A 26,145-nucleotide genomic window follows, 5' to 3' on the forward strand; every position below is an offset into this window, starting at 1 on the left:
CTTCCCATCTCCTTCCCTTCCAACCCCAGAGCTGAATGCAAAACTCCTTAAGTCAAATCTTGTAATTGCTTCCAATTTGTCTGTTTTGCTTTTGGCAATTAACACACTGAAATGTTATTATGGAGGAGTTCATCTCATTTATAAGACCAGATTTTCCCTCCACTAAAATATGCAGGCACTCTGTTCTTTACTACCAGCAGGAGATAAATGGCTGGTTTTCGTTGCTGAAGAATATATAATGGTTAAAAAGTCACTTTTTTCCTCCAGCTCTACATAAATCACAGAACTAGTCAATATTTAATAATGCTTGCCTTGGTCTGGAGTCCCTTGATCACCCCTGTCATGTGTAATAGCTCCCTCTCCGATATCTTTGACATAAAAGCCCAGCTTTACTGCAATACTAACATGTAGAGGGTCATTACAGATCGACATTTACCTTAATCTGTGACTGCCAACCATGAACCGATAAATTCCAGCAGATTCCACTGGGAGAAATCAGTAAACTTCTCAGTGGAAAGAACTGAAGGAAAATTCTGCCGAGAACAGAATACATTTTCTACAAGGGCTGCTCTGCAAATGGGTTCTGACTTTTGAAAGTTCTCTTGCTGCACAGCTTTGCAACATTTAATACCGTTTTGATGGTTTGAGGGACGGGCTGACAACCGAAGATGACATGACTTAGAAGGCAAGCAGAAATTTTCTCTGCAAAAACAATGCAAGATTAAACACGAGGGGGAAGATGGCTCTTGCATTATTCACCCAGCTGCCTTGGTGGAAATAGCTGGGCTGTCATGGGTCCGGCCTAAATGTTGCTTCTTTTTTCAAATCGATCATCACTCCTTCAACCTCATAATCTTACAAGTGCTTCAGAGCAGAATACATCAAAGCCCTGATTGCATAAAAAGGACACACCAATCTTTGAGGAGATCAGCCAAGGCTCTGACTCGCCTTCACTCCTTGTATATTCCAGTGCACAAAGTAGAGCTCCCTCCACGTATTTCAAATGGTTGGGTTTTCTGTCTCCACTGGCTTTTCTATTTTGAGGATGGTATTCATTCTCACAAAGAGAAACCATTCAGAAACAAGCAAAAACTGGAACCTGAAGAACAGTATACTCATCCAATAACAAGTGCAACTTTCCATGATCAGATCTATCGGCTCCTAGTTTGAAAACAAATATTGAAAACATCTCATAGGAAATTAGCATAATTGTTTCAGTTGGGGGGGGGCAGAATGGGATGGAGACATTTAATGAAAATACCGAATAAAAGTATCCGGTAAAACATATCCTTGGATTTTTCTATGGGAGGGTTTGCTTAAAATAAGCATCATGCTATCACAGTCCCTAAATTACTGAATTGCACACTTCTGGTACCATTTTCAAGAAATCCCATGCACTATATAATCCGTGTTCTGTCAATTTATTCACACATACACCAGACTTACCAAAATAGTTGGGAATTATGAAAAGGTACAGTAGCTTATTTAAGATGAATTTCAAAATAAAAGCTCACATCTTTTCAGAAGTATTATTTGAACAATTATTTTTAAGGCAGAAAAGGAGACTATAATCCTACCCTCTTATTTGTAGGAGAAAGTCCCCCAAATTGCTCTCCTACATCATGCAGAAACCATGGACAGGACCAAATTTTTCTCTCTTTCTGACTCTCTGTCTCTCTGTCTGTCTCTCTCTCTATCTATACACACACATATATATCTACTTACATAAGTTATATAGATAATGATAGGTATCTGTATATCATATGGATATGTACATGTACATATATATATGCATATACCACATGCACATATACATATCTGTATATATTATACATTTTTCTATTCATATGGTAGAATTTTATTTGAAAATTAGGTTTGCAATAATAAGAAAATAGAGAAATTATAATATATTACAATAAAAATTATGAGAATGTAATCTTACTTTATCTCTGGCACTTCCCCTATGATATTATTGGCCTATGGTTGGTATCAGGTAGATGAAATGCCAGAAAGCGCAGCTATGGTAAACTGTAACTAGGTTGGTCCTTCTCTAACCTATGGTGCCTGATAGCACCTTTTTTATTAATAAGTTTTTTTATTGTGAAAATACCATACAGAGGGGTTACAGTTACATGGACAAGGTAATGGGTACATTGTTGCCTCCTCCTTTGTTTCATTTGTTTTTCTCTTACCATCCCTGCCCTCCCATCTCCACGACTACATTCCCCAACTCCAATCAAAGTTGCAAAGTTAGTTTTTCCACATAGCATTTGTACATTTCATTTTTTGTTGCTTTGTATGTCCCTCCATGGTAGAACCCCTGTTTTCACTGTATTTGATGTTGATATAATTTGGGGAGGGGAAGGAAAAAAGCAAATTGTTTAAATAGGGATACAGGTGGACCCATAGCACCTTTGAATATTGGTGAAAACACAGGCTTCTGATCTGGATGCTGTTGGCTCATGTCTGTAATCCTAGCTGCTCAAGGAGGCTGAGATCTGAGGATTATAGGTCAAAGCCAGCCTGGGCAGGAAAGTCTGTGAGACTGTTCTCCAATGAACCACCTAAACACTGGAAGTGGAGCTGTGGCTCAAAGTGGCAGAGTGATAGCCTTGAACACAAGACCTCAGGGACAGCACTCAGACCCTGACTTCAAATCTCATGACCAAACAACAACAACAACAACAACAACAATCAACCCACAGACTTCTGGACACCACCCCTACAGCTTCTGGTTCTGTGGGGTGTGGGCTGGGGAATGCACTTTCCAGCCCTTTCTCAGCTGAGGATGTTGGACTAATTCTGGAGATTCACATACTTGAGGACTATCAGCCTGAGCTTACCAGCACAAGGTTAGTTTTAGGAGGGGGGGGGGAAAGGCATTAAAATCTGTAGCTAAAAGGAAGGTTTTAGATGCAAACAGACTGTTTTCCAGTGACACTTAAAGTTTAAATCTTGCACACAAATTACCTCGATCTGCGTAGAAAATCCCAGTGAACAGGACTGAGTAAGTTAAACGTCCATTTGGGTGGAAAGGTGGTTCCCACCTCAAGCGGGGTTTCTGGGATCTCTCTGTTTCGACAAACACTGTTACCTTTCCTTCAGGAGGAGCTTCCTGAGTATGATTCTCCACCTGTGAGAGGGAAAAGATGCATTTTCATTTGCAAATAAGATAAGTATATACTTTGCTTTGAGCACATTTCTTCAAAGAAATCTCTCTCTGTCTTTTTCTTTCTTTTTTTTTCCCCTGTGAAGTAAACTATTTTGACAGTAGCATCTTGTCTGAATACCTCATTTTGTCAGCAGGATCAAAGCATACCTCATGTTTTCTTCCCCCTGCTGTGAATGCTTAGAATCGGAGTTCCTGACCAAGGTAGTTGTTTGTGATTTGCAGAATGTGTGGATCAGCTCACACTGAGATTGTGCCTGTGGCTCTGAACAGCCATGGATGAGTTTTTAGAATGCCTGAAAAAATACTTTCTATGTGATTGCGAAAGAAACAAAAAGCATTCGGTCTCCTTTCTCTAAGGTCCTGGTGGATGTGTCAAAGGGAGTCCTGACTGGCCGAAAAGCCATACCAAGCATCTTCACACAGCATGCACACGCACACACGCACACACACACACACACACACACACACACACACACACAATCTGTTCTCTAAGCTTGGTTACTATCAGGTATGCAAAGGTGGCATTGTGCTGACATTAAGAAATAAATGCACCTGAATGATCCATTCTTAAGGGAGTACCACAAAAGTAGTTGATACGGTGTTAATCAGCTTCTGCAGAAACAGCAAAAGACAAATTGCTTTGAGAGAAGAACTCTCAAATACAAAGCTAAGCTGCAGACTGGTCAGGAGTCCAGTTTTTAAATAAGTAGAGATGGATTTGTAGAGAAGGGTTGAATTTTTAAAAATCTTTGCTTTTATCTGTTCACTGACTTAAACTTAGTAAATTAATTACTACAAATTCATAAGCATCACCAGGAAATAGTTGACGTTTCAGAATTAATTGTATGCTTGACAATTCTGTCCCTGTTCTTTTTTTGGGGGGGGGGTCCAGTCGTGGGGCCTGAACTCTGGGCCTGGGTGCTGTCCCTCAGCTCTTCAGCTCAAGGCTAGCGCTCTACCACTTGAGCTATAGCACCACATCCAGTTTTTTCTTTTTGCTTATATGGTGCTGCGGAATCGAACCCAGGGCCTCAGGCATGCAAGGCAAGCACTCTACCACTGAGCCACATTCCCAGTCCTCTGTCCCTGTTCTTAAAGTACAGGCAGACTTGTGTCTCCTAAGAAGGTAATCAAACAGGAAAGCCTGAAGTTGGCAAAGTCTCAATTAGGAAGGCTTTATTTGTGAAGGTGAACACATTTTTCCAATTATGAAAATAAATGTGTAAATGATAGTGTTAATTTTTAATAAGTTTGAGGTCACAGGACAGTTTATTTTTATCAGAGGAAAGGCTATCTGGTTCTTTAGATCTATAATTCTTACTCATTTTTAATCTAATAATGATGTACAAGAAATGATAAAAAGCTACATTAGAAATATATCTATTCATCACTTAAATATTTCATTATAATGCAGTTATGTCTATGTAGATAGCTTAAATTATTGGACAGAAAATTACTTCCAAGTATGAAAAGACTCAAAAAATTGAGTAATTAAGGGCAATAACATATAATATCCTCAAATATCTAATTAATTCAAAATAAACATTTTTAAAATTCCATATGTATCTGAAGAAGCACTTTGGCTTTTATTCTACATTACAGTTGGTGCTCAAAGCAGGAGTTGATTTTTGTGTGTGTGTTTGTTCATTTTGTTTCACCTTTTTATTTATCCAGTTTGACTTATGCCAGTGATAAGGCAGAAGCACTTGACACATCTCAATTGACTTAGTTTTCATGGGGAAACCCTTTTCATGTAGAAAAAGTATTTGTGAACAAAGGTACAATAAAAACATGGAAGAAACTTAAAGGTATTTTTGTGGTTGATACAACTACCTTGCACCAGAAATGTTTCTAAGAATATTTTTTTTTAACTTTTCACACCAACCCTTTCAAAAATAGGAACTCCTTCTCTTCCTAAAAATTGAGAAATCTGAGGCTTAGTGGAAAGTTTGTCTCTTAAGAAGCTTTCCTTATGGATTTTTTCCCAGCTATAACACAGATTGTCACTAGGATGCAGGTGTCTTAAAAATAACACTTTTTTTTCTTCTTTGTAAGCAATGAATGTGTAGAGTGTGTGTGTGTGGAAGTGTGAATGTCTTGGTCTGTTTGTCTATAAACATCTCCTCACCAAGACATCAAGGCAGCTTTTTAACTATATCATATCAGAGTCACCTGCAGTTCTGCAACTCATCCTTAAGCTGCCCCCTGGGGATTCCATAGCCAATGGATGTTTTGAAGGCAGACAGTCATAAAATTCTCAGCCTTAGCCTCCACTACTGCTGTCTAACCTGCTAAGGGGGCGGAGAAGGGATAACACCAATGGATGGTCCTGTGAACCTCGCTGGATTGTAAAAATGCCAAGTTTGAGTACTTTCTCCCCGATATGACTGAAAGTGAGGGATTCATTTAAAAAGCTTTTTGCTACTCAAGTGCATGTTCATCCCTGCTCCCCATAGTTTCAAAGATTCCCAATGAATGGATTTAATTTGTCAAACCTTAAAATGAGAAATCAAAGCACTGGAAATTTGCTTTTTATGTTATAATTTCTTGAAAAGTCAAATGTGCTTTGTAAATGAATTTTTAAAAATCACCAAACAAATCATAGGGAAATCAGGTTCTTCTGATTACCAAAAGCATGGTGGCTTTCCTCTGCCTAAGGACACAAAATCTGTTGATGTGATGATCACATTAAAATGATAAGAATACAGAATTAATAGGTGTATTTTTATGTTAAAGTACTCTACAAATTTGTCCAGCTTTTTTTTTTTTTTGCTGGTTAATGAGAAATAGAGTCTCCCATTCTTTTCAGCCTGGGCTAGCTTTGAACTTCAGTCTTCAGATCTTAGCCTTCTAAGTAGTTAAGATTACACATGTGTGTCACAGATCAGGATTACTTTTTTTTTTTGTCCTGATAGTCTTGGAGTTTGAACGTAAGGCATATAGCTTGCTTAGCTTGCCTGCTTGGCAGATTCTCTATCATTTGAGCTTCTAGCCCTGCAACTTGCCAATTCTAATGATGCTGTTGTAGAAAACATGGAACAATATGTCTATGCCTGTACAGGAAATAATGATATTCAATATACAGAAGATAACAAATAAACAGGCTTCTATTTCCAAAAGCAAAACTTATTATTAAGAAATATTCTTAAATGAACAAAAAGTAGGCTCTTCCAAAAATTTAATCTTTGCTTTCTGCCAGCAAATAATTTATGAAGTGATACGTTTTTTTTTGTATCAATGAAATGTTGCATTTAAAATATCATATCATCCGACTTTAAATGATATAATATTTGGCTGGAACTCTTTGAATATTACATTAGAATTTAATTTCAGAAAAGTCTGGTTCTGAAGACTGAATCATAGGTTTCTTAAATCAATAAGGGCACATTAAGAAGAATATCAACAAAAAGAATAGAATCTGTAACATCCTTTGTGATTCTGGTAAATGTACAGGATTATTTAAAATACCCAGATATGTAATACCTTAATGGCATAAAACATACTGTAATTAACACAAAAATATTTCCAGAGCCCACTGAAGACCATGGGCTTTAACTTCTTGGCAGCATCTGGCTGACTTGTTCCAAATGAAGACATTGTTTTTCAATCCTAGTGATTAGAGATGGATCACTGGTTGGGGAAAAGTGTTTGCATACTGAGTTCAGTATAAAGAAAAAGTACCCAGGGAGAAAAATCACTGTGCTGTACGTCAGGATCCAGTGTGGAATGGACGAGGCTGTGGCAGAGTAGGTTTTACAGACCAATTCTGTGTTCCTCTTTCCCATCAGAGCACTGTGGCATTTGATTTCTTAAGGTTAATGTCACTGGCTATCTGTACAGGACACAGATCAATAACGGTGTCCCCCTGGTTTAAATTTGCCAGGACATGGGGAGATGATCTGGGACCAGGTAAAAGTCACCAGAACCACAATTGACTTTTTGTTTTTAAGTGTAAGTTTCCAAGAGCACATGAAGTGTTCTTTTGTTCCTTGTCTTGTTTTTTTTTTTTTTTTGAATGGAGAAGAAAAACTGGCCTGTTGCCATAGCTGCTTTTAAGGGTAAGGATCTATCAGAAGGGTCCAGGCTATAAAATGCTAATGACAATAAAGACAACTCAGCTTCACCATGGCTAATGTTAACTGCTTGGAAAGCAACCAACCCCTGAAACAAAATGGGAGGTGTGATCAGAAATACAGAAGCAAGAATTAAACTCAAGAGTGGGGTCTTTTTTTTTCTTCAAGGTAATGTTTATATAATACACTCTTCAATGGAGATAGGGTGCATTAAAGTGATAGGGAATTAGCAAACATTGCCAAAAAATATCTAAAACTAATGAGCATTCTCCTCAAAGAAAGCTCAATCTATTTAATCAAGAAAAATGCACAAAAGTATATGTTTTGAAATGAAGGACTGTTGTGCTAGCCTATGTCAATTATACACCACTATTCACTGGATTTTAAACATTTAGAAAGCCTCAGCCTCCTGAGTAGCCAGGATTACAGACATGAGCCAGCAGCACCTGGCTCAGTTTTCACGTTTTAGTCACAAACTATTGAGCCATGGATTAGGAAGTAAATCATCTCACCTTACATATATTATTGAATTAGGCAAATCTGTTTGTCCATGAAAGCAGCCAACTTATTATTCTTTCAGGAAAATATATGCATTGTTCTTCCCTGAACCCCTGGGTGGTTTTGAAATTTATGTTGGTAGAAAAATCTTAGTCATTCTTAAATTAACTTTTATCAAAAAAAAATCTCCTGCATGCTTGAAAGTCTAGCCATGCAAACTGAGTCAGCAACCCTGAGATCTTCCCTGATATCCAAGGATGCAAATTCATATACTCACCAGCGGGCCTAGAGCACAACCCCTGGCTGTGCATGCCAGGACCTGGAAGGAATGAAAGCTTCCAGGAGCAAATCCATCAGCGTGACAGCTGAGTTCTGACGAATTGTGAATTAACACACCATCCAGATATAACCCATATCGTGTGATAACACCTGAGGAGACAACAATTGGCTTTTAACATGGCCAGGAGAAAACAGGAAAGGTCTTAACAAATGCGTCTAGATGGGATGTGGGATTTCTACTTTGCAGTCAATAAAGCACCACATCCTGGATCTATACTCTTGTTTTCCAAAAATACAAAAGCTTCTATTCTTCCTTCTACTTTTCCTCTTTCTCCTTCTTCTTGTTGCCATCTCCTGAGCTGAAACTCAGGAGCCTCATGCTCTTGTGTGTTCTTATTCAGCTTATTTGCCCATACTGGCACTTTACCAATTGAGCCATGCCTCCAGTCCAGCTTTTTGCTAATTATTTTAGAGATGGAATCTCATGGAGTTTTTTTTTTAATTTTTTACCTGTGGGCTGGTTTTGAACTGTAATCCTACAGATCTCAGTAGTAATTAGCCTTAGAGGTATGAGCCACCAGCACCTGGCTCATGCTTTACATTTCAACAGCAAAATGCTAGGCTAATCAACACAGAGAGAGAGAGACAAAACCCAGTAGTTTAAGAAATGGAATCTTTCTATTGTGTCATATTAACTGCTATCATTATTGTTCCACACCCAAATTGATTAAGTAGAAGGTTTTTTTTTATAACTTTTATTGCTTCCTAAAATGGTCTTCACGCAAGTGTTGTACAAGTAACAACTCTGTTATTGCTTGAACTGTACATGACTTATGATTGGGAACTGCTCTGAATACTGACCTACGCTAACTCTTCCTAGACCATGTCTTGCAGCCCACCTGCAATAGAAGTGTTATTATCACCCACTTCCAGTTGAAGAAACTGAGGCACAGAGTTTAGGTAGCTTGTTCAAGTTCTCATAGCAGGATTTGAATTTAGGTGGTTAGACTGCAGAGCGCTTAAATCCAACAACAACATTAAATTACATTAAACCTTGAATTCATTGTACAAACTACATTCATGGACTAGAAAAACTATGATTTACTAGTTTAAATGTTCACCTAAGAATTATTTCAGAAGGAAAGCCATGTGCATTTTCGTGGCAACACACTGAAATGGCTGTAGCCTATAATCATTTTATTTACTCAGTCAGAAATATTCATGAGGGATAGCATAACCAAAGGTGTCTGTATTTACTAGAAATACAGAGTCCCAAACTGACTGAATATTATACTGTGGGAAATAAAACTGTGAGTCCAAGCTGAATAAAAACTGGTTTCAAAGTAAAGTTACTTTGAAAATAGCTTCCCTAAATACATTTCTGAGGAATTACCTTGAAAGTTACTAGATAGTCTTCACACAGGACAGCAGTTAGCTGCTTCTCCCAGCACAGAACATATCTGCCTCAGCATTAATCTATTTATCACATTCTTAGTATCATCATTCCCTGTTCAATAGCCTGACTTCCCTACTAGCAAGGAAATCATGACTTATTGTCTATTTCTAGAGCTTAGCATCATGCCTAAACACAGTAGGCCCATTACAAATACTGACAGAATGAATAAACAAAGTAATACACAGCATAGTAAAAGGAATAAATTACATAATAGACAGCAAAATGAAAGTACCCGCATTTAATATGAAGTGATAACCTATGACTATGGAGATAAAGCGATATCTCCATAGTTGAAAAGATAGCCACAGACACAATAGGAAAGAATGGCTCACAGATGGAGAAATTTTACACTGAGACTCTAGCAAAGTCAAGGTCATCAAGCAAGTCCTTGGCAGTTGGTTCCCAGGACGCCTGCCTGTCAATTTTATGGACACAAAGATTTGGTTTTATAAATGTCCCGGCACTAGATTCATCCTTCATCCATCATCAGTTCATGGGTAGGGTTGCTCATGGAACCACAGAACTAGGAGTCCTTTTTCTAAGTATATGTCTCTCCTGGGAGGTAGATACACCCCTCTGGACCTGCCCACAATGGTCTTCAAGTGTCATAACCTGTAAAGCTATAGGATATTGCATGTACTGTCATATGAGCCCTTAGAACATTCCTTTGGATTAAGAAATCCACTAGCAGCAAAGAAAGTAGAACAGTAAGCTAGCATTCATGGAAATTATTATTCAGCCTGAGTCACTGGGATCGCATGCTTGAACTGCTCTTTCCCCATGTTAACACTTTTAGTAGATGTTGCTCCGATCCACTTTCATCCTTTAAGGTAATCTTTCACAGTTTATCTTTTGAAGTCCATTTTCTTGGTTTCTTCATTTGGAAAGGAAGTCTTTATTTTACTAGAATTCACAGTTTATGACTCTCCCAAATACTAGGGTTACCAGTATCTGCTCTTCATTTCTAACATGCTCATTTTTGCTCTAAAATAGGCTTAGATTGAAGACCACTCATAACTTGACAAAGGCAGAAAGGAGTTAAAACTAGGAAATGAAAGATACACGGTGAATAATCACATAAAACACAGAAAGTTTACAGGAAGGAAAAATAGATATCATCACAGTAATAAGAATGACAGAGAATGATTATGTGCCAGGGACTGGGCAAAACAACCATTTAATCCTTACTGAAGCAATCTCGTGTGCAAATAAAGTGTTGCTGAAGCTCTTAAAGCAACTGTAAGACCCTTAAAATGCTATCTACTTGACCTGCTTTTCAACAGCTACAGAAAGAACCCAAATCAATATTTCCTTTTTCTTCCATAATTGGAGAACAGAGAATTTCTTTTGTGTTAGGATTATGTGCATAATATCTCGCTTATCTGACATAATTGGGAAATGAGATATGTTTTAGAAGTTAATTTTGGTGGTATCTACATCTCGTCTTGTATGTAGGAACTTTAAAAATCTTAACCATTTTCAAAGACAATCTTTCTAATAAGTACTTACCTGTCTTTTCTTGCAGATTATCATGAATATATTGAATCATTTTGTGAAGATTTAAACTGTGATTACCCCATCAAAGACAATATTCTCTAATTTAGCACTGACTGGGGGAGTGGAGAGATTTAGTGTATCTACTCAACTTATTAATTAATTAATTAATTAATTTTTTGTCAATCACGGGGCTTGAACTCAGGGCCTGGCATTGTCCCTGAGCTCTTTTGCTCAAGGTTATTGCTCTACCACTTTGAACCACAGCACCACTTTGGATTTTTCTGGAGGTTAATTGGAGATGAGAATCTCATGGACGTTGCTGCCCACGCTGGCTTTGAACTGTGATCCTCAGATCTCGGTTTCCTGAGTAGCTAGTTTTACAGGCGTAATCCACAGGTGGTAGGCCACTCAGCTTCATTTATACTTCAGTCAGTGGCTCTACCTTATCAACTCTTTTGTCTACTTTTTTGAGTTCTCCACTACTTTCAGTGACAGTTTCTCCAAAGTTAGCTCTTTTTTAAAAGTACATATACTTTTTTTCTACCTGACTCTCACAAGCCAATCATAACAATCAGTGCTGAGAAACTAAGCAGCCATGACATCTGGAGCCACAGGTATGGAAAGAACAGACAGTTATTGAGAGAGTTTAGAATACGATGAGCACTGGGCAAATGAGCTGAGGATGAAATGAAGTGGGAATTTTGACAGTTAATTCAACTGCTCAGAAACTTCTGAGTTTTGGATGCATGTAATTGAAAGGTGGGTGAAACTGAAGTCTAATGCCAGTGAACACATGTGCACACATGTACCTGCATGCCACACATATACCATAGGGTTACTTGGTATTTTGTAGATTAGTAGTATTTAGACAGATTGAATGATGACTCATAAAACTAATATAAATTGGATAAGTGCCCTTGAACTAATTGATGACACTTTCTCTTGTTTTATCTGCTACCCCAACTTTCTCACCAAGTCCCATAGACTTCAGATTCCAAAATTTATCTCCATCTCTCTCCATTTCCATATTCACCTATGCTAAAATAATCTCACACTTGAAGATATTAGCTTTGTAAGTGTCTCAAAGTACATACTCCTGTACAAATTATTCTGGATCTATAAAAAAAATTTTATTTGACCAAAAAACTATCATTGATGAAGCAGGTTTTTTTTCCTCCAAGTACCAGAAACAAGACAACCTCATCCATCCCATACTCTAGAAGCTAGATTCATGTATACCTGTTCCAAGGATAGAAAAAGCTCATAGTATTTGCCTATCAGGGTCTTTTGTCTTTTGTTCCAGACCTTATTAGACAAACATAAGAGCTGAAAAATCAAGACAAGATAGGATACCATTGTAATTTAATAAGCCTCAGTCCCCAGACAAAAAAAGAGACCCTGAGACCACAGGGACATTGCATCTGATATGGTTTGTATTTTAACCAGAAAATCCCAAAGTAAAGGCACATTACAGGCAAACACTTGTAAGCTTGTGGGCAAGAAGTGCCATTTGAAATGGACATGCTACTTCCTAACAAGAAATGCAGGTAGATCTCATAGTTGTTTTTTATAAAAATAAAATTCAGCCAAAAACATAGATTTTGAAAAGTGCTAAGTTTAAAACATCTAATAACACAGAAATTTAAATAATGTTGGTTTTAGAGTTCTAAACTGATGATCAAAAACTAGTAAATAATATATAATGGACATTTTAAACTTTGGCCTAAGAAGATACTTCCCTCTTTAATGGGAACAGAAAGGAACACATATGAAGAACTTGGGAGAAAATTATAGGCTAAGCTCTTGAAATTGTATGTATTTTCAAAATTACAGACACAAATAATTTAAAGTGATTATTTTAAAAGGCACCGATTTCTTATGGTGAGTCCTAGATTAGGGTGCACATTTGATATGGATCATTTATGTTTTTTAACATTGTGAAGTTGAAGAAACAAGAATTGTTTCACAATTATAAGATGAGACAGTGCCATGCAGGCATTTGGGAAGAGAGCCTGACCTTTTTACTGCACTGTTGGCTTCCTCTTCTTATCTTTCTTGCCTAATATTCTCCTCTAAAAGTTTGACAAGTGCCATTTGAATGAAGACCTAAAGAACGCACTGTGGTCCTGACAGTAAGATGACCCTTTTTTTTTTAAAAAAAAGATCATTAATAAGTTTTTTTTTATTGTGAAAATATGGTACAGCGGGGTTACAATTACATAAGTAAGGTAATGAGTACATTTCTTATCAAGCATTGTTGCCTCCTTCTATATTTCCCCTCCCATCCCTGCCCTCCCATCACCTCCCCCCACCAAAGTTGTAAAGTTCATTTTTCGACATAGAATCTTGTACATCTCATTGTTGCAATGGGTCCACCTGTATCCCTATTTAAACGATTTATTTTTGCCCTTCCCTTCCACAAATTATACCAACATCATGTACAGTGAAAACAGGGGTTATACTGTGGGGGAGGGACATACAAAGCAACAAAAAATCACTTTATAAGTATGTTAGAAACAATTGCAAGAAAGAAAAACCATTGGAGTCCTTATCTTAGGGTTCATTTCGCCTAACATCAACTTATCTGACCTTTTCTGAGTAATGCATTTATTTTTAATATAAGTAGAAGGTTGCAGTACTATGTAGTTGAAACTGCTACCTTCATTATATAGAATATTATACTTCATAGCTTCTGTTTACCTATTTTTCCTCCTGTCCTGGAAGGCACAAGGCAGTGTGGATTCTTCAAAGGCAAAAGATAAATACCTAATAAAAAATACTGTTGTCATTGATTGTATTATATTGCACCATATTGTATTTTTGTGTTTTTTTCTTTCTTAATTTTTTTGCCCTAATAATCACTAACCTAGCTAGAGGGGAAAAGAAGAACGTATCATTTTCTGTGATACAATGGAATTGGATGATTGAATCTAGCTCTGCACATTCAGTTTTTCAATGGATAATCTGCAGAATGGATACTTATTTCTTGCTGGCTGTCTAATGTAAGCAGTTTCAAGTTTATCACCTCTTTCCATAATGATGGAATTTTTAAGGTGTTTAATTTTCGCAGGGAAGTAGGATCATAATTGTCCATGGAGCACGTCCACTGGGGATACATCTTTGTGTCTCTTCATCATGTTATGTCAAATTGTATTTTGTAAGGTGCTCAATAGGTTGTCATATGTAACCAAGGCAATCCAATGCAAGTACAATACAGTGGAAATTTAATACAGGGGATCTCTATTTCCCTGGAAGAATTCTGTTTACTGTAAGAATTAAACAACAATGCTTTAGTGTGGCATAAAAAGAGCATGCATAGTGAATATAGATGCTACAAATATATTTGTTTTTCTTCCCGTCCTCCCCCCCCAGGGCCTCAAGGCAATATTAATATCAACTGAAGGCTCTCCTCAAGGTCCAGGTGATGATTTGAGCGTGGCAGATCTCTCCCTATGTGACTACTTGATACTTCAATTAAAAAGGAAAAGGGAGAAGAGCTCTCACAGTGTGGCAGAGTGCCTTCTTATTGTTACGTTCTCCTAAAAATGGAATCAACTGAATCTAAAAAAGACTGCTTGGGAAATTCTGCCTGACACACAGATTGGAGGTGTTTCATAAAAGTTATCCGGGGAACGCTCCAAACTGTCAAGCAGTTTTCCTAAGTGATTCACCAAATTCTATAATCCATTTCACCTATTAGAACAGGATTGCCAGAAAGAAAATAGAACCTTATTTTGACTGTTTTTCGAACAAAGAAGTTATTTCACACTAGAAAATAAGAAAAGAAAACAAAAAGACACTCCAATTATTTCTTTAAAGCTAGAGAGAAAGCATAACAGAATTTTGAATAGTGTAACTGAGAATTAGACATTTAACAATTAAAAGTCTCACTGTGTTTTCTTTTCACATGCCTAGGTGGAATCCTATGTTAAGAGCAATCTGCAAAAATTACAGGTAGGCTACTACAGCAAATATAGCAATGAATTTTAGTAATTTACAATTTGTTTTATTTTCATTCCTACTTGATGGCTTGACTTTGAATAATTAAATTTCTTATTCTTAGGAATCTGAACTTCCACATCTGAATACTGGGACAGTGTCTTTTTGTAGACTAATTTGGGGAATCAAAAGGCATAGCAAATAGTTATGGATAGTATGCATCATTATTACTATTAATATTACTAGTCTTAGCAGAAAATCAAGTAGTTCTTTCTGTTGAGTGGAATACTTAATTAGTATTTATCCCTCTATCTTCATTTATATATGCAATAAAACTTTATTTTTATAACAGCATATTTTATGTAATGAGTACCTATGAGATATCTATAGGTAACTGCTTATACTCCAAGATGAAATACTATATATATTTAAAACAGAAAACTAAAAGTGCTTCTAATGCTCTCCCGTCTTTGTGGTACCCTGTAAAGGGTTATGAGAACAATCAAGCATTCAAACATTTTCTTTGTTTTTGAACTATTTCAAAAGGAAATGTATGATATCTATAGTAAAGCTTTGCATTAACAGCAGGATACTTTTGTATGCTCCTTAAAAATTCTTCATTTTTGCAAGATTCCTGTTTCTTTGTATAATGGGTGTCAAGTTCTTATCTTCTCATTTCTCTCTCTCTCTCTCTCTGTCTCTCTCTCTCTGCTAGTGGTAGGATTTGAACTCAGTACTCTGTGCTCTCACTAGGCTTATCTATTTATGAATGGAATTTTGCAGATTAAATGGGATGGAGTTTCCTGGACTTTTCTGTGTGTCTTGGCTAGCTTCAAAGTACGATCCAGTGATTTCAATCTCCTGAGTAATTAAGGTTATAGGCATGAGCCAACGATACCCAGGGTATGCCCATTTTGACACTAACAAATCTTGATTGCAGTAGTAATATCCTCTCACACTGAGGCATTTAAAGTAGATAAAGCTCTATGTACTGTCTCATTTTTGGATAGCTGTATGGGTATGTAGCTCAGCGGAAAAGCACTTGCTTAGCATGTGAGCATTTGGGTTTAGTCTGTAGCATTACAAAATAAAGAAGTGAATAAATTTAGAATAAGTATAGATTGCTAGGCACATGAAATACTCAGCTTGCTAAGCAGGCTAGAAGCATGTTCTTTATATCTTAAATATAAATATATAAATACATTTATATAAATAAATATATATTAAATAAATATAAATAGACATATATCCTTCCCCTCCATCGTCTTCGAACTGATTCCGTTTATATTGCGTAATTATGGGACATATTTATTGTATAATTGTATATGTCTGTCATAGTGACATAATTTTATTATTTCTCTTATATCCCAACAACAGCTGTGTGATACCTTCATGCTACACAAGGTTATCACTGTCACTGTGGCACAGGCTAGGATTAGAGCAGGTAAGAGCACACGGAAGTCCTGCCTTCATGTGGTCCACAGCTGGACACGGAAATTAGGCGAAGCAGATCTACTTTGGTAAAAGAAACTTAAGCAGCTAATAACAGACAAAACTATTTTTGTCTCCATTTTACTGTTTAAAAAGAACATCTAGATTAGTTTAAAATACCACTTTTATGGTGACACTTATGGTGTTATGCTAGATGGTGGGGAATCACTTGGGCATTGTTGGCTAGCTATACTTTGTAACATGGTAGATTTCAAGTGTGAGGGGGAGAAAACAACATATTTCCAATTTCAAAGGCTTAAGCTTCTCAAAAAGAATACGGCTCAGGAAAATTTGGAAGCTAGCAAAAGACTGCCTAGTCGGACAATCTACTCAATACAGGTAACATTCATTGCACAATAATCCCTTGTGCTATTTGGGAGCTTTGGGTAGCTCCTGGCATTGTAGAGACAGCATCAAAGTCTGGCATAATAAAGGGCTCTTATGTTCCTTAGACCTAAAAGCAGCTCACCATAGAGGTTTTTAAATCCTGGTGGAAACCATAGCTTATCAACATGACCTTTGCCATGGGGAATTCTGGGTGCCCAGGGCTCTCTCTGACAGTAGCAGAACATCACACCATCATTTTGCAAGTACGTGAAGCAAGGGACACGAATGGAGCAAAACACGGTGGAGGGTGAGACAAGCCTTAGATCTGAATTAAGTGATAAAGGTTTCATGCTTAAAAACCGTGCTAAGCAGCCCAGGGAAATCAACAAGTAGTTATTTGAAAAGTAAGACTATGGAAACTACAAACTGAGGTTTTACTCAGTGGAACTCTATCTTGTGTTTTGAAAGGGGATCAAACACTACTCAATTATCACAGACAAGTCTTTCTATTATATTAAGTGAGAAAGCTCCTATAACAGACAAGGTAGTTCAAACTCACTTTGCCTAATAAATGTGTATTTTATGCATATATCTTTTTTTTTTTTTTTTGGCCAGTCCTGGGCTTGAATTCTGGGCCTGGGCGCTGTCCCTCAGCTCTTCAGCTCAAGGCTAGTGTTCTACCACTTGAGCCACAGCGCCACTTCCGGCTTTTTTTTCCTGCTTATGTGGTGCTGAGGAATCGAACCCAGGGCCTCATGCATGCAAGGCAAGCGCTCTACCACTGAGCCACCTTCCCAGCCCCGAACTCTTTTTTTTTTTAATGTGAAATACTATTGCATTTTGTTTAGCTATTCATCTCCCCATAGACATTCATCTGCCACCCATTAGCTATCATGAAGAATGCTACACTGAAAACGATTTTACAAATACCTCAATATCCTGTTTACACTTCTTTTGGATATATTCTGAGAATTGATATTGCTGGATCATGTCCCACCCAATACTATTTAAATTTTTTTTTCATTCATCATCTCCATACTGTTTTCCAAAGTAGCCACACCATTAAACTTTCTTTCCTACAGTTTATACAAGCTCTGTTTTCTCCGAATCCTCTCCCACCTATTGCTATTTTCTGAGTTCTGCAAAGTGGTCATTGATAAAACCTACTACTACAGGTCAGGCACTGTTCATGTTGCTGCTGGGATAGTAATAAAAGAAAACCCACAAAAACAAGATAGGAAATATTCTCTAGGAATCTGAAACCTGTTATGACCCAAGGTACAATCAGCCCAGCACAGACAAAGTAGAGGAGGGCCAAGCATGGTAAAGAAGGTTTTATCTACCTTGGTTCAGACCCAAGGCCACAAGCATACAGGTGATTCTCATAACACCTTGGGTAAGGGTTATCACTGGGATTGATCATTTCAGTTAGACTCAGTTATAGGTGGGAAAATTGAGGGAGGGAGTGACAGTGTTTAAAAAGAAATGTACTCATCACCTTACTTACGTCACTGTTAACCCACCTTTAGTAAATTAATTGAATTCAATAAAATTAATTAACTGTAAAAACAGAAAAACAAAACAAAACAGGGTTTGTTTTCTGAGCCATTCTGATTAAGACTACTGTAAACATCTGACTAAAACAGGTATTTACAACAGAACAGAATATATAGTAAAAATGTTGTACAGAGGGGCTACAGTTACATGAGTAGGGTAATGAGTACATTTTGTAGCAAGCACTGTTACCTCCTCCTTTGTTTTCCCCCCACCATCACTTCCTTCCCCACCTCCCCAACTCCTCCTGCCCCACAACAGACCTTTTTAAAAAATATTTTTCACATGTTGTCACACAGTATCATGAATAAAAAATAATCAGCTATCATTGCTGAAAATGGGTTTACTTCTTAGTGAATCTTTTTCTTCATGATCTTAAAGCCCTAGTGAAGAAACTGAATTTAGGCACATAACTGGCTCATGGACTAGCAGAGTTAAATTTTTTTTTCAGAAAGATACTCACAAGGAAATACTAAATAAACTAAATATAGGGCTACCAATGAGAGGTACAGTGTTTCCTGACACTCTGAAAGAAAAGGAATAATTCATGATTGCTATCATGGATGTCTAAGCTTATTTGACTCCACGTCAGTGTCTTTCAATTGTATATTGTTATAAATAAATGCTGCAGAATGACTTTTAAAAAAGAGATACATTACAAAGTGATATAAGTGTAGGTATATCAAGAGTATAGAATTTGGATTTCATTCCATAGGTTTTCTGGGGAACCTGAGAACTTTGAAAACAGAGGACTCAATTTTTTCAACACTCAGATCACCTTCTCCAGTCTATCCACAATAGAAATTAAACACTGGAAAATTTGGGGCAAGTGGACAAGAGGCTAGCAAGGTAGGTATTTTTTTTTTTAGTGAAAACTATTTTAAATGTGTACACTGTTCTCCAATAAAAAACCCTAAAAATTCTGCTATGATTAGATTCAAGACGTTAGACTAGTGCAGAAATGATAGAAAAAAACTTTCCATTTTGTCTTATTCAATGAATATATTTCAAAGCAGCTTTGTGATGTACAGAACATAGCAAACAATGCGCTTTGGGATGTGGAAAGTATTTTTCTAAATGAACAAGGATTCCAGGGACCTCATCTTTTCAGTTATATCTACCAATTGGAATGAAGGGAAGAGCTCTATTATGCAAATCATGGAATAGCATTTAACAACAATCCAATCAGAACAAATCATTACCACTTTCATTGTCACCCATGGACCAGATTTCTTTGTGAAATAGTAAGTACCACAAGATTTTGACTGCTTAATATAGTATCACATGGACATCCATTTATTTTTTTTTATTAGGAAATTTGTAGTAACACAGGAATAATTCCAGTAGAAGAGACTATCATTCACTCTAATTATTGGACCTCTCTCCATTAGAGAAAATGTATCTACCATATTTGCCAAAAGTTTAATTAAAATGAGATAGTTGAGATAATTAATATCATAGTAAACATAAGACAAACTAATAAAACAAATGATTTTTCTCTTCCATTCTTTTTTAGCTATGCTGAAAGAGACCATTTCAATTTTCAGTAACGACTTACCTAAAACAGTTTCTATGATTCATCTTTCTTGGTATATGTCTCAAAGAAGAATGAAAATTAAAGTGCTAGAAGCTCCTACCAGTATGAAACAATGGCCAATTGTGTGAATCTTAGAGATGGTTCCAATCACTCGAATAAATCAATTTTTACCTAAGTGCTGTTAAAATTTTCTTACAATGAGATTTTTTGTTTTAATGCTCTAAACTGTACAAGGACATATGTATCATGTACAAATACACACAATACAGTTTTACGTAAATAAGTATAAGTGTATGTATGTTTAATATGCCCGTCGTTTAAAAACTGCATGTTGAAATATTTATAAATAGTATATTAAAGAACACGGAGTTCCAAGTAACCTCTTCCAAAGATAAACTTATTAAATCAAAAGCATTTTGAAATGCAATATGTACATGAACTTCCCACCTCTCTACTCCTCCAAGGAAGAACTAGTGGTGGTTACAAAGAGAATGTCATTGAAAATACAATGTCACTCTTGGGGAAGCTTCATTTGTTCTCGTCACCTCTCCTGGAACACATTAAACAATAAGATGCAGTACACAAGAACCATCAAAAGGGAGCACTTTTGAGCCACCAAAACTGCATGTTAGCCTTGAAAAACCCACAATCTCCCCAACTATAGACAATGATACTATCTCAGGTATTTTATGTGCTAAAATGATCATTAAAAATTAAGCACCACATATAAGCTGCCATTTAGAATATTAATTTACCTTTGCTAATCATCTTTTTAACTTGAGGCTAAAAGAGTTCACTTACCATTCGGAGAGTCAGGCTCTGTCCAGGAGATGTTAAAGGAGTCAGGTGCATAGGAGTGGACTTTGGGGGCCGGCACACCTGCTGGACTCTCCTCATCTGTGTGGGCCTCGCTGGCCTCGCTCAGTGTACACCCACCTCCGGTGCAAGCCTGAATAGACAGACAAGAAAACACAGTTTGCTCTGGGCCCTCAAAGGTTAGCACTGAGAAAAAAGAATCCACAACACAAGTTCTCGATTCTTTAAATATGATTCCCCTTTTCACTTGAAGACAAATAGGTTTCAGTGCTAATGTCTGACATTTAATTATCTTGCTTTTTTAGGAGATTGGATGTCATGACCAATAGGTGGAAAATAAGCTAGAATGCAGGAATCAAAGAACTATGCTGAGTTAGAGCAGAGAAATACAAGGCACACGGACTACATGTGTAGTCTCGCTGAAATTACACTGCAACAAAAGTTTCCAGAATAAACACACACACATACACATAGATCACACACACACACACACACACACACACACACACACACACACACACACATACTACATGAGAGCAAACTGTCAGAGACTAAGAACAAGATAAATAGGGTATTTTGGGTTGGGAATAAGAAGTACATCAAATAGCATTGTTTTTGTTTGCTACAGAGTGACTCATGTTCATTCTTTAACTAGTACAGTGTTTTTGGTCAGCCTAAAATACTTTTCAATGGTTAAACGATTTTACTGTATGTTGGAGGAGATGGTTTTGTTAAAGTATGACGGATAAAATTAAAATTGATCACAGAACTGCAATAAAACATCACTAATGCTGGAAATGGTGAATAAATATTTATCACCCAGAACTTCTTGGGCACTTTTTCAATGAACTGCAAGAAATTCTTAAGCTTACTGCACCAAATATTTCTTCAGGAAATTGACACATGTACACAGGTTTTGTCTTTGTTTCTGTTTTGTTTTTTTTTCAGCCCTTACCTAGTAGCAAATATTAACAAATACAACCTTAAACTTACAATGAAATTTAAAAGTTGAACTTAAGCTTGTTTAGTATTTCTTCAGGTTACAAGTGCAGTTTATTTTGGCCTAACTGCTGCTTTCTAGTTAGATTTTGGGGAATGGTTTTTTGATAGTTAATATTCTTTTCATTAAGGGATAGGAGAGGTTTACCGGTTTTAGATTTTTTTTTGAAGAATGGTGTTATAGCCCTGTTTTTTCTATGTTGTAATGAGTTGCAGATTTTTCAAGAAAAATATAATTGAAAATGTATAGTTAACAATTTCTGGTGACTACCACTCTCTAAGAATAGGCACCCTGTCTTTAGAATGATTCACATCAGCTTAAGCAAGTTTCAGATGGGTGAAATTGTGGTATGGGTATTAAGATTGGGACTTAAGTAACCTCTCTAGGGTTCTCTAATTCTTTGTTGTAAAACATACTCACAAACATACACACACACACACACACACACACACACACACACGCACATTGGGAGTGGGGAGATATAGGGAAACATCTCTTCTTCCTATGCATAAAGTCTTTACAAATAAAGAAGAATCCATTGACCATTTGGCCAAACACTTGTGCTTGCTTTCATTTGCCAGGAAAGTTTAAAATTAAAACAAGATAAACATACAAAAACTCACATTTGATTCAAATGAAAATATGGTGGACAAGAAGGCCCTGAGTTATCTCTGATCTCTGAGTTATCAAAAAAAAATTGGTCAGTGGAACATTCTGTCCAGTCCTCAGAGACAGAAAATATCCTCACTTGAATTTTCCAATTTTTTTTCCTTAGGGGTAAAAAAATGTTGCAACATCTTATTGTTATACAGATGGCATTCTGTCAGACTTTCACTGCTTTTTTGTTTCTTAGCCACATCCTAAAACATTTTCCTTGCTAACTCTTTCTGATGAAATATTACATTATATACAACTTTCTATTTCTTAAAACAAAATGTGGCTTAAAATTTGTTTTGTTCTGGTAATTTTATGGTATATTTTCAAACACAAATGGGAACATTCTCTTCTTTGGGGACAACAGTTCTTTGGACTGTGTCATTTGACATTTGTAAACTAGTAATTTAACGAAGTCCCCACAAGAAGCCAAAAGGTTGTTTGTTTTTGTTTGTTAATATACAACAATGTATATTAACAGCTGGTGAAATAATAGAAATACATGCAAACTTACTCCTGCTTCTCTTAAAGTCAAGCTCTTCAGTCTTTTTTTGGGGGGGGGGAGTCTGGTCATGGGACCTGAACTCTGGGCCTGGGTGCTGTCCCTCAGCTCTTCAGCTCAAGGCTAGCGCTCTACCACTGGAGCCACAGCGCCACTTCCGGCTTTTTTTCTTTTTGCTTATGTGGTGCTGAGGAACCGAACCCAGGGCCTCAGGCATGCAAGGCAAGCGCTCTACCACTGAGCCACCTTCCCAGCCCAAACTCTTCAATCTTAAGAGCCTCAGTTAACATTCACAAACTGACAAATGGCTTCCAGGGATAGGGGAATTATCTGACAATACCTAGTTGAGACCTGTCTGCCTTTAGTGCCTTCACTTAATTGTTGACTTATTGTGTTCATTAAGAACTATCACACTTTATCACACTGCCAAGCCATCTGTGTTATGTGTGAACATAATGTATGAATGCTTTCTTTCTTTTTTCTTTTTCTCTTGTTTTGGTCAATACTGGGGTTTGAATTCAGGGCCTTGCGCTTGCTAACATGCATTCTGCTAGGTAGGGCCCCACTCTCCAGCCCTTTCTTTCTTCTGTGGCTTATTATTATTATTATTTTTTTTTTGCCAGTCATGGGGCCTGAACTCTGGGCCTGGGTGCTGTCCCTCAGCTCTTCAGCTCAAGGCTAGCGCTCTACCACTTGAGCCATAGCGCCACTTCTGGCTTTTTCTGCTTATGTGGTGCTGAGGAATCGAACCCAGGGCCTCATGCATGCAAGGCAAGCACTCTACCACTGAGCCACCTTCACAGCCCCTCTTCTGTGGTTTATTTTTTTAAGATAACATCTCATTTCCTGCCTCAGCATGTGTTAGAATTATGATCTGCCTATTTGGGGCTTCCTGTCATAGGGTTGGAATGCCGGTTCCCAGCATACTATGTGTTATTCCTTGCTCTGACAGGAACACCTGCTTTGAAAACAGGTTGAAAACTTGGAGGTTCCTCAGAAAAAAAATTATATCAAAAGCCCAAGATTCTTTATGAAATAACGGTCATTTCTTCATGTATTCCTTCGTGAAAGAACTACTTCCTATTTCTATCAGGTACATGCGTGTACCTGAATCTAGAATTTTGGAAGATGTAGTCTATGTTTTTATTTATCTATTCATTTATTTCTTCATTCTTCTTCACTATTGTGCCAATATTGGGGCTTGACCTTTGGGCTTTGTGCTTTCAATCAGCTTTTTGGCTCAAGGCTGTTTCTCTATCACTTGAGCCATACCTCTGCTTCTGGTCTTTTCTGATTAACTGGAGATAGAGTCTAGGATTTTCCTGCGTGGTCTGGCTTCAAACTATGATCTTCAGATCTCAGCCTATTTGGATAGCTAGAATTACAAGAGTAAGCCATCAGAGCTAAGCAAGGTTTTAGTTGATATTTCAGTCAAATGCAAAGTGAATAACATTGCTGTTCCAAGCTTGGAGCAGAGCATCATGGTTCACATCGCCAGGTTATGTCCTGTTATTGCAAAAGCTATCTGAAGACTTTGTTGCTCAGGTTCTTTGTTTTTCAACCTTTCATCCATGTGCTAAGACACTCTAAAGACAACTCCACTTTGCTGAGAACGTGATCTCCCTCTTCTAATCTAATGACCTTGAGAGCTAGTTATTATATTGAAACTGTGAAATATACAATAATCCCTCAATTAACCAGGATGAACCCAAAATGTTCTGGTTCATTTAATTTACTGCTTAACAGGGTTAAGTAAAAAAAGAAAACCTTTCAGTTAAGATTACCCTGAAAATACATTAGAGTATTTTCTGTCCTAATAACTACAGTGAAATTGAAAAATAATGTGTGCAAGAGTATTTGCCTAACAAGTGCTAGGGCAAGGACTTCCAAATCTTTCTGACTTCTTGCATCAACATTCCTCGGTGGTTGACAGATGTTGTTTGATTTCATAGACTTTTGTTTGGGATTAAGTTTTTAGCATAATGGCATTTTATGGCTTAAAAATATCATTCAAGAAAATTATTCAGTTCAATGTCCTAAATTTAGGTTACGTGCATTTGCCTTAGGTTAAACAGTTAGTGCTAGAATCTGAATTAAAACTCAAGGGAACAGGCTACTATGTTAGTGTTACTTATTTTTCAAGGTATTCCCAAATTATAAAATGCAGGATATCGAGTTTGACTGTATAGTATAGCCTAAGAATTGCCTTGGGAGTAGAACTATTTTCATCTCATTTGCCTCCTTTGGATAAAAGTCAAGAACATAACCATTTCTGGTTTAATATTGGTAGCTTCCCAGCAGTTGAAATATCTCTTGATTTTGAGAGTAATAAAGACTTGTGCACTAGCTTTTGAAAATCAAGTTAATACACACCTTCCTATTTCTTGAATAATATAATTGTAAGTAACCAAACCATTGTTTCAAAAAAAATCCATCTGCTGTGCTGAGTACCCAGACACGTGGTGTGATTTTGAACAGGATTTTTTTTTTAACATTGTCTGATTGTCCTTGTTTTGTGGTGTCAAGTCAGACAGCAGTACTTGAATGCAGTTTATTTTCTCGTGGTATAATATTTAGAGCATTCAGGAGCATGTTAAGTAAAATGAATGCATACACAGTGTCTACATAAATGTAAATTTATTCATAATCAAGAGCAGAATATTTTCTATGGCATTTATCAAAGCAAATATCCTTATATAGGTATTGCTATAAAATGAAGAGTGTGTTTAGAACAAATAGGGACAATCTCATGTTTATATTCAGTTATTTTCAGATGTGCTATTAAACTTAAAAAAGATTATATTTCATAAAAAAACACCACAAAAGAAACTACTGAGTATAAATTCCATGGTAATATCAAGGTCTTTTAAAAGACCTTTGTATAAAAGTGTTCTTTTGCATTTAAAAAAATGCTATTGTCTACCTGGAGAAACCTGTAAACTATGTTGATTCTGAGGTTTCATTAAATGACTGTTCTTCTGAAACAGAAGTCTGATACAAACCACACTAAAATAGCAAGAATATCTGAGGGTCATTTAAACCTTCATTTTAAAATAAAGATTTACACTTTCCTACTGTGACTTATTTTTCCAATGAATACAAGCTCCACAAGGCAATTACCTCATTAATCTCAGCATTTTGGAAAAAAAATCATTCAATAATTATGAAATACTACCAATAATAAAATGTGGTGTGTGTGTGTGTGTGTGTGTGTGTGTGTGTGTGTGTGTGTGTTCTGGTTCTGGGGCTTAAATTCAGGGGCTACATACTGCCTGTGAGCTTTTTTTTTTTCTCAAGGCTGGCACACTACCACTTGAACCACATTTCCACTACTGTTTTTTTTTCTAGTT

General features: G+C 36.8%; 1 protein-coding gene across 1 annotated transcript in view; it reads right to left on the bottom strand.

Moving 5' to 3' along the window:
* Positions 1-26,145, bottom strand: part of Ush2a (Usher syndrome 2A (autosomal recessive, mild)) — a 640,567-nt gene that overhangs the window by 290,131 nt on the left and 324,291 nt on the right. The window contains exons 34-36 of the mRNA XM_013015154.1: positions 20,625-20,772; positions 8,021-8,172; positions 2,971-3,133 (exon numbers count right to left, since the gene is read on the bottom strand). Of these exons, the coding sequence (XP_012870608.1) occupies positions 2,971-3,133; positions 8,021-8,172; positions 20,625-20,772 (463 nt within the window). The remainder of the gene's footprint in view (positions 1-2,970; positions 3,134-8,020; positions 8,173-20,624; positions 20,773-26,145) is intronic.

This window comes from Dipodomys ordii, unplaced genomic scaffold (assembly GCF_000151885.1).
Source record: "Dipodomys ordii isolate 6190 unplaced genomic scaffold, Dord_2.0 Scaffold26, whole genome shotgun sequence".
NCBI classification, from domain to species: domain Eukaryota; kingdom Metazoa; phylum Chordata; class Mammalia; order Rodentia; family Heteromyidae; genus Dipodomys; species Dipodomys ordii.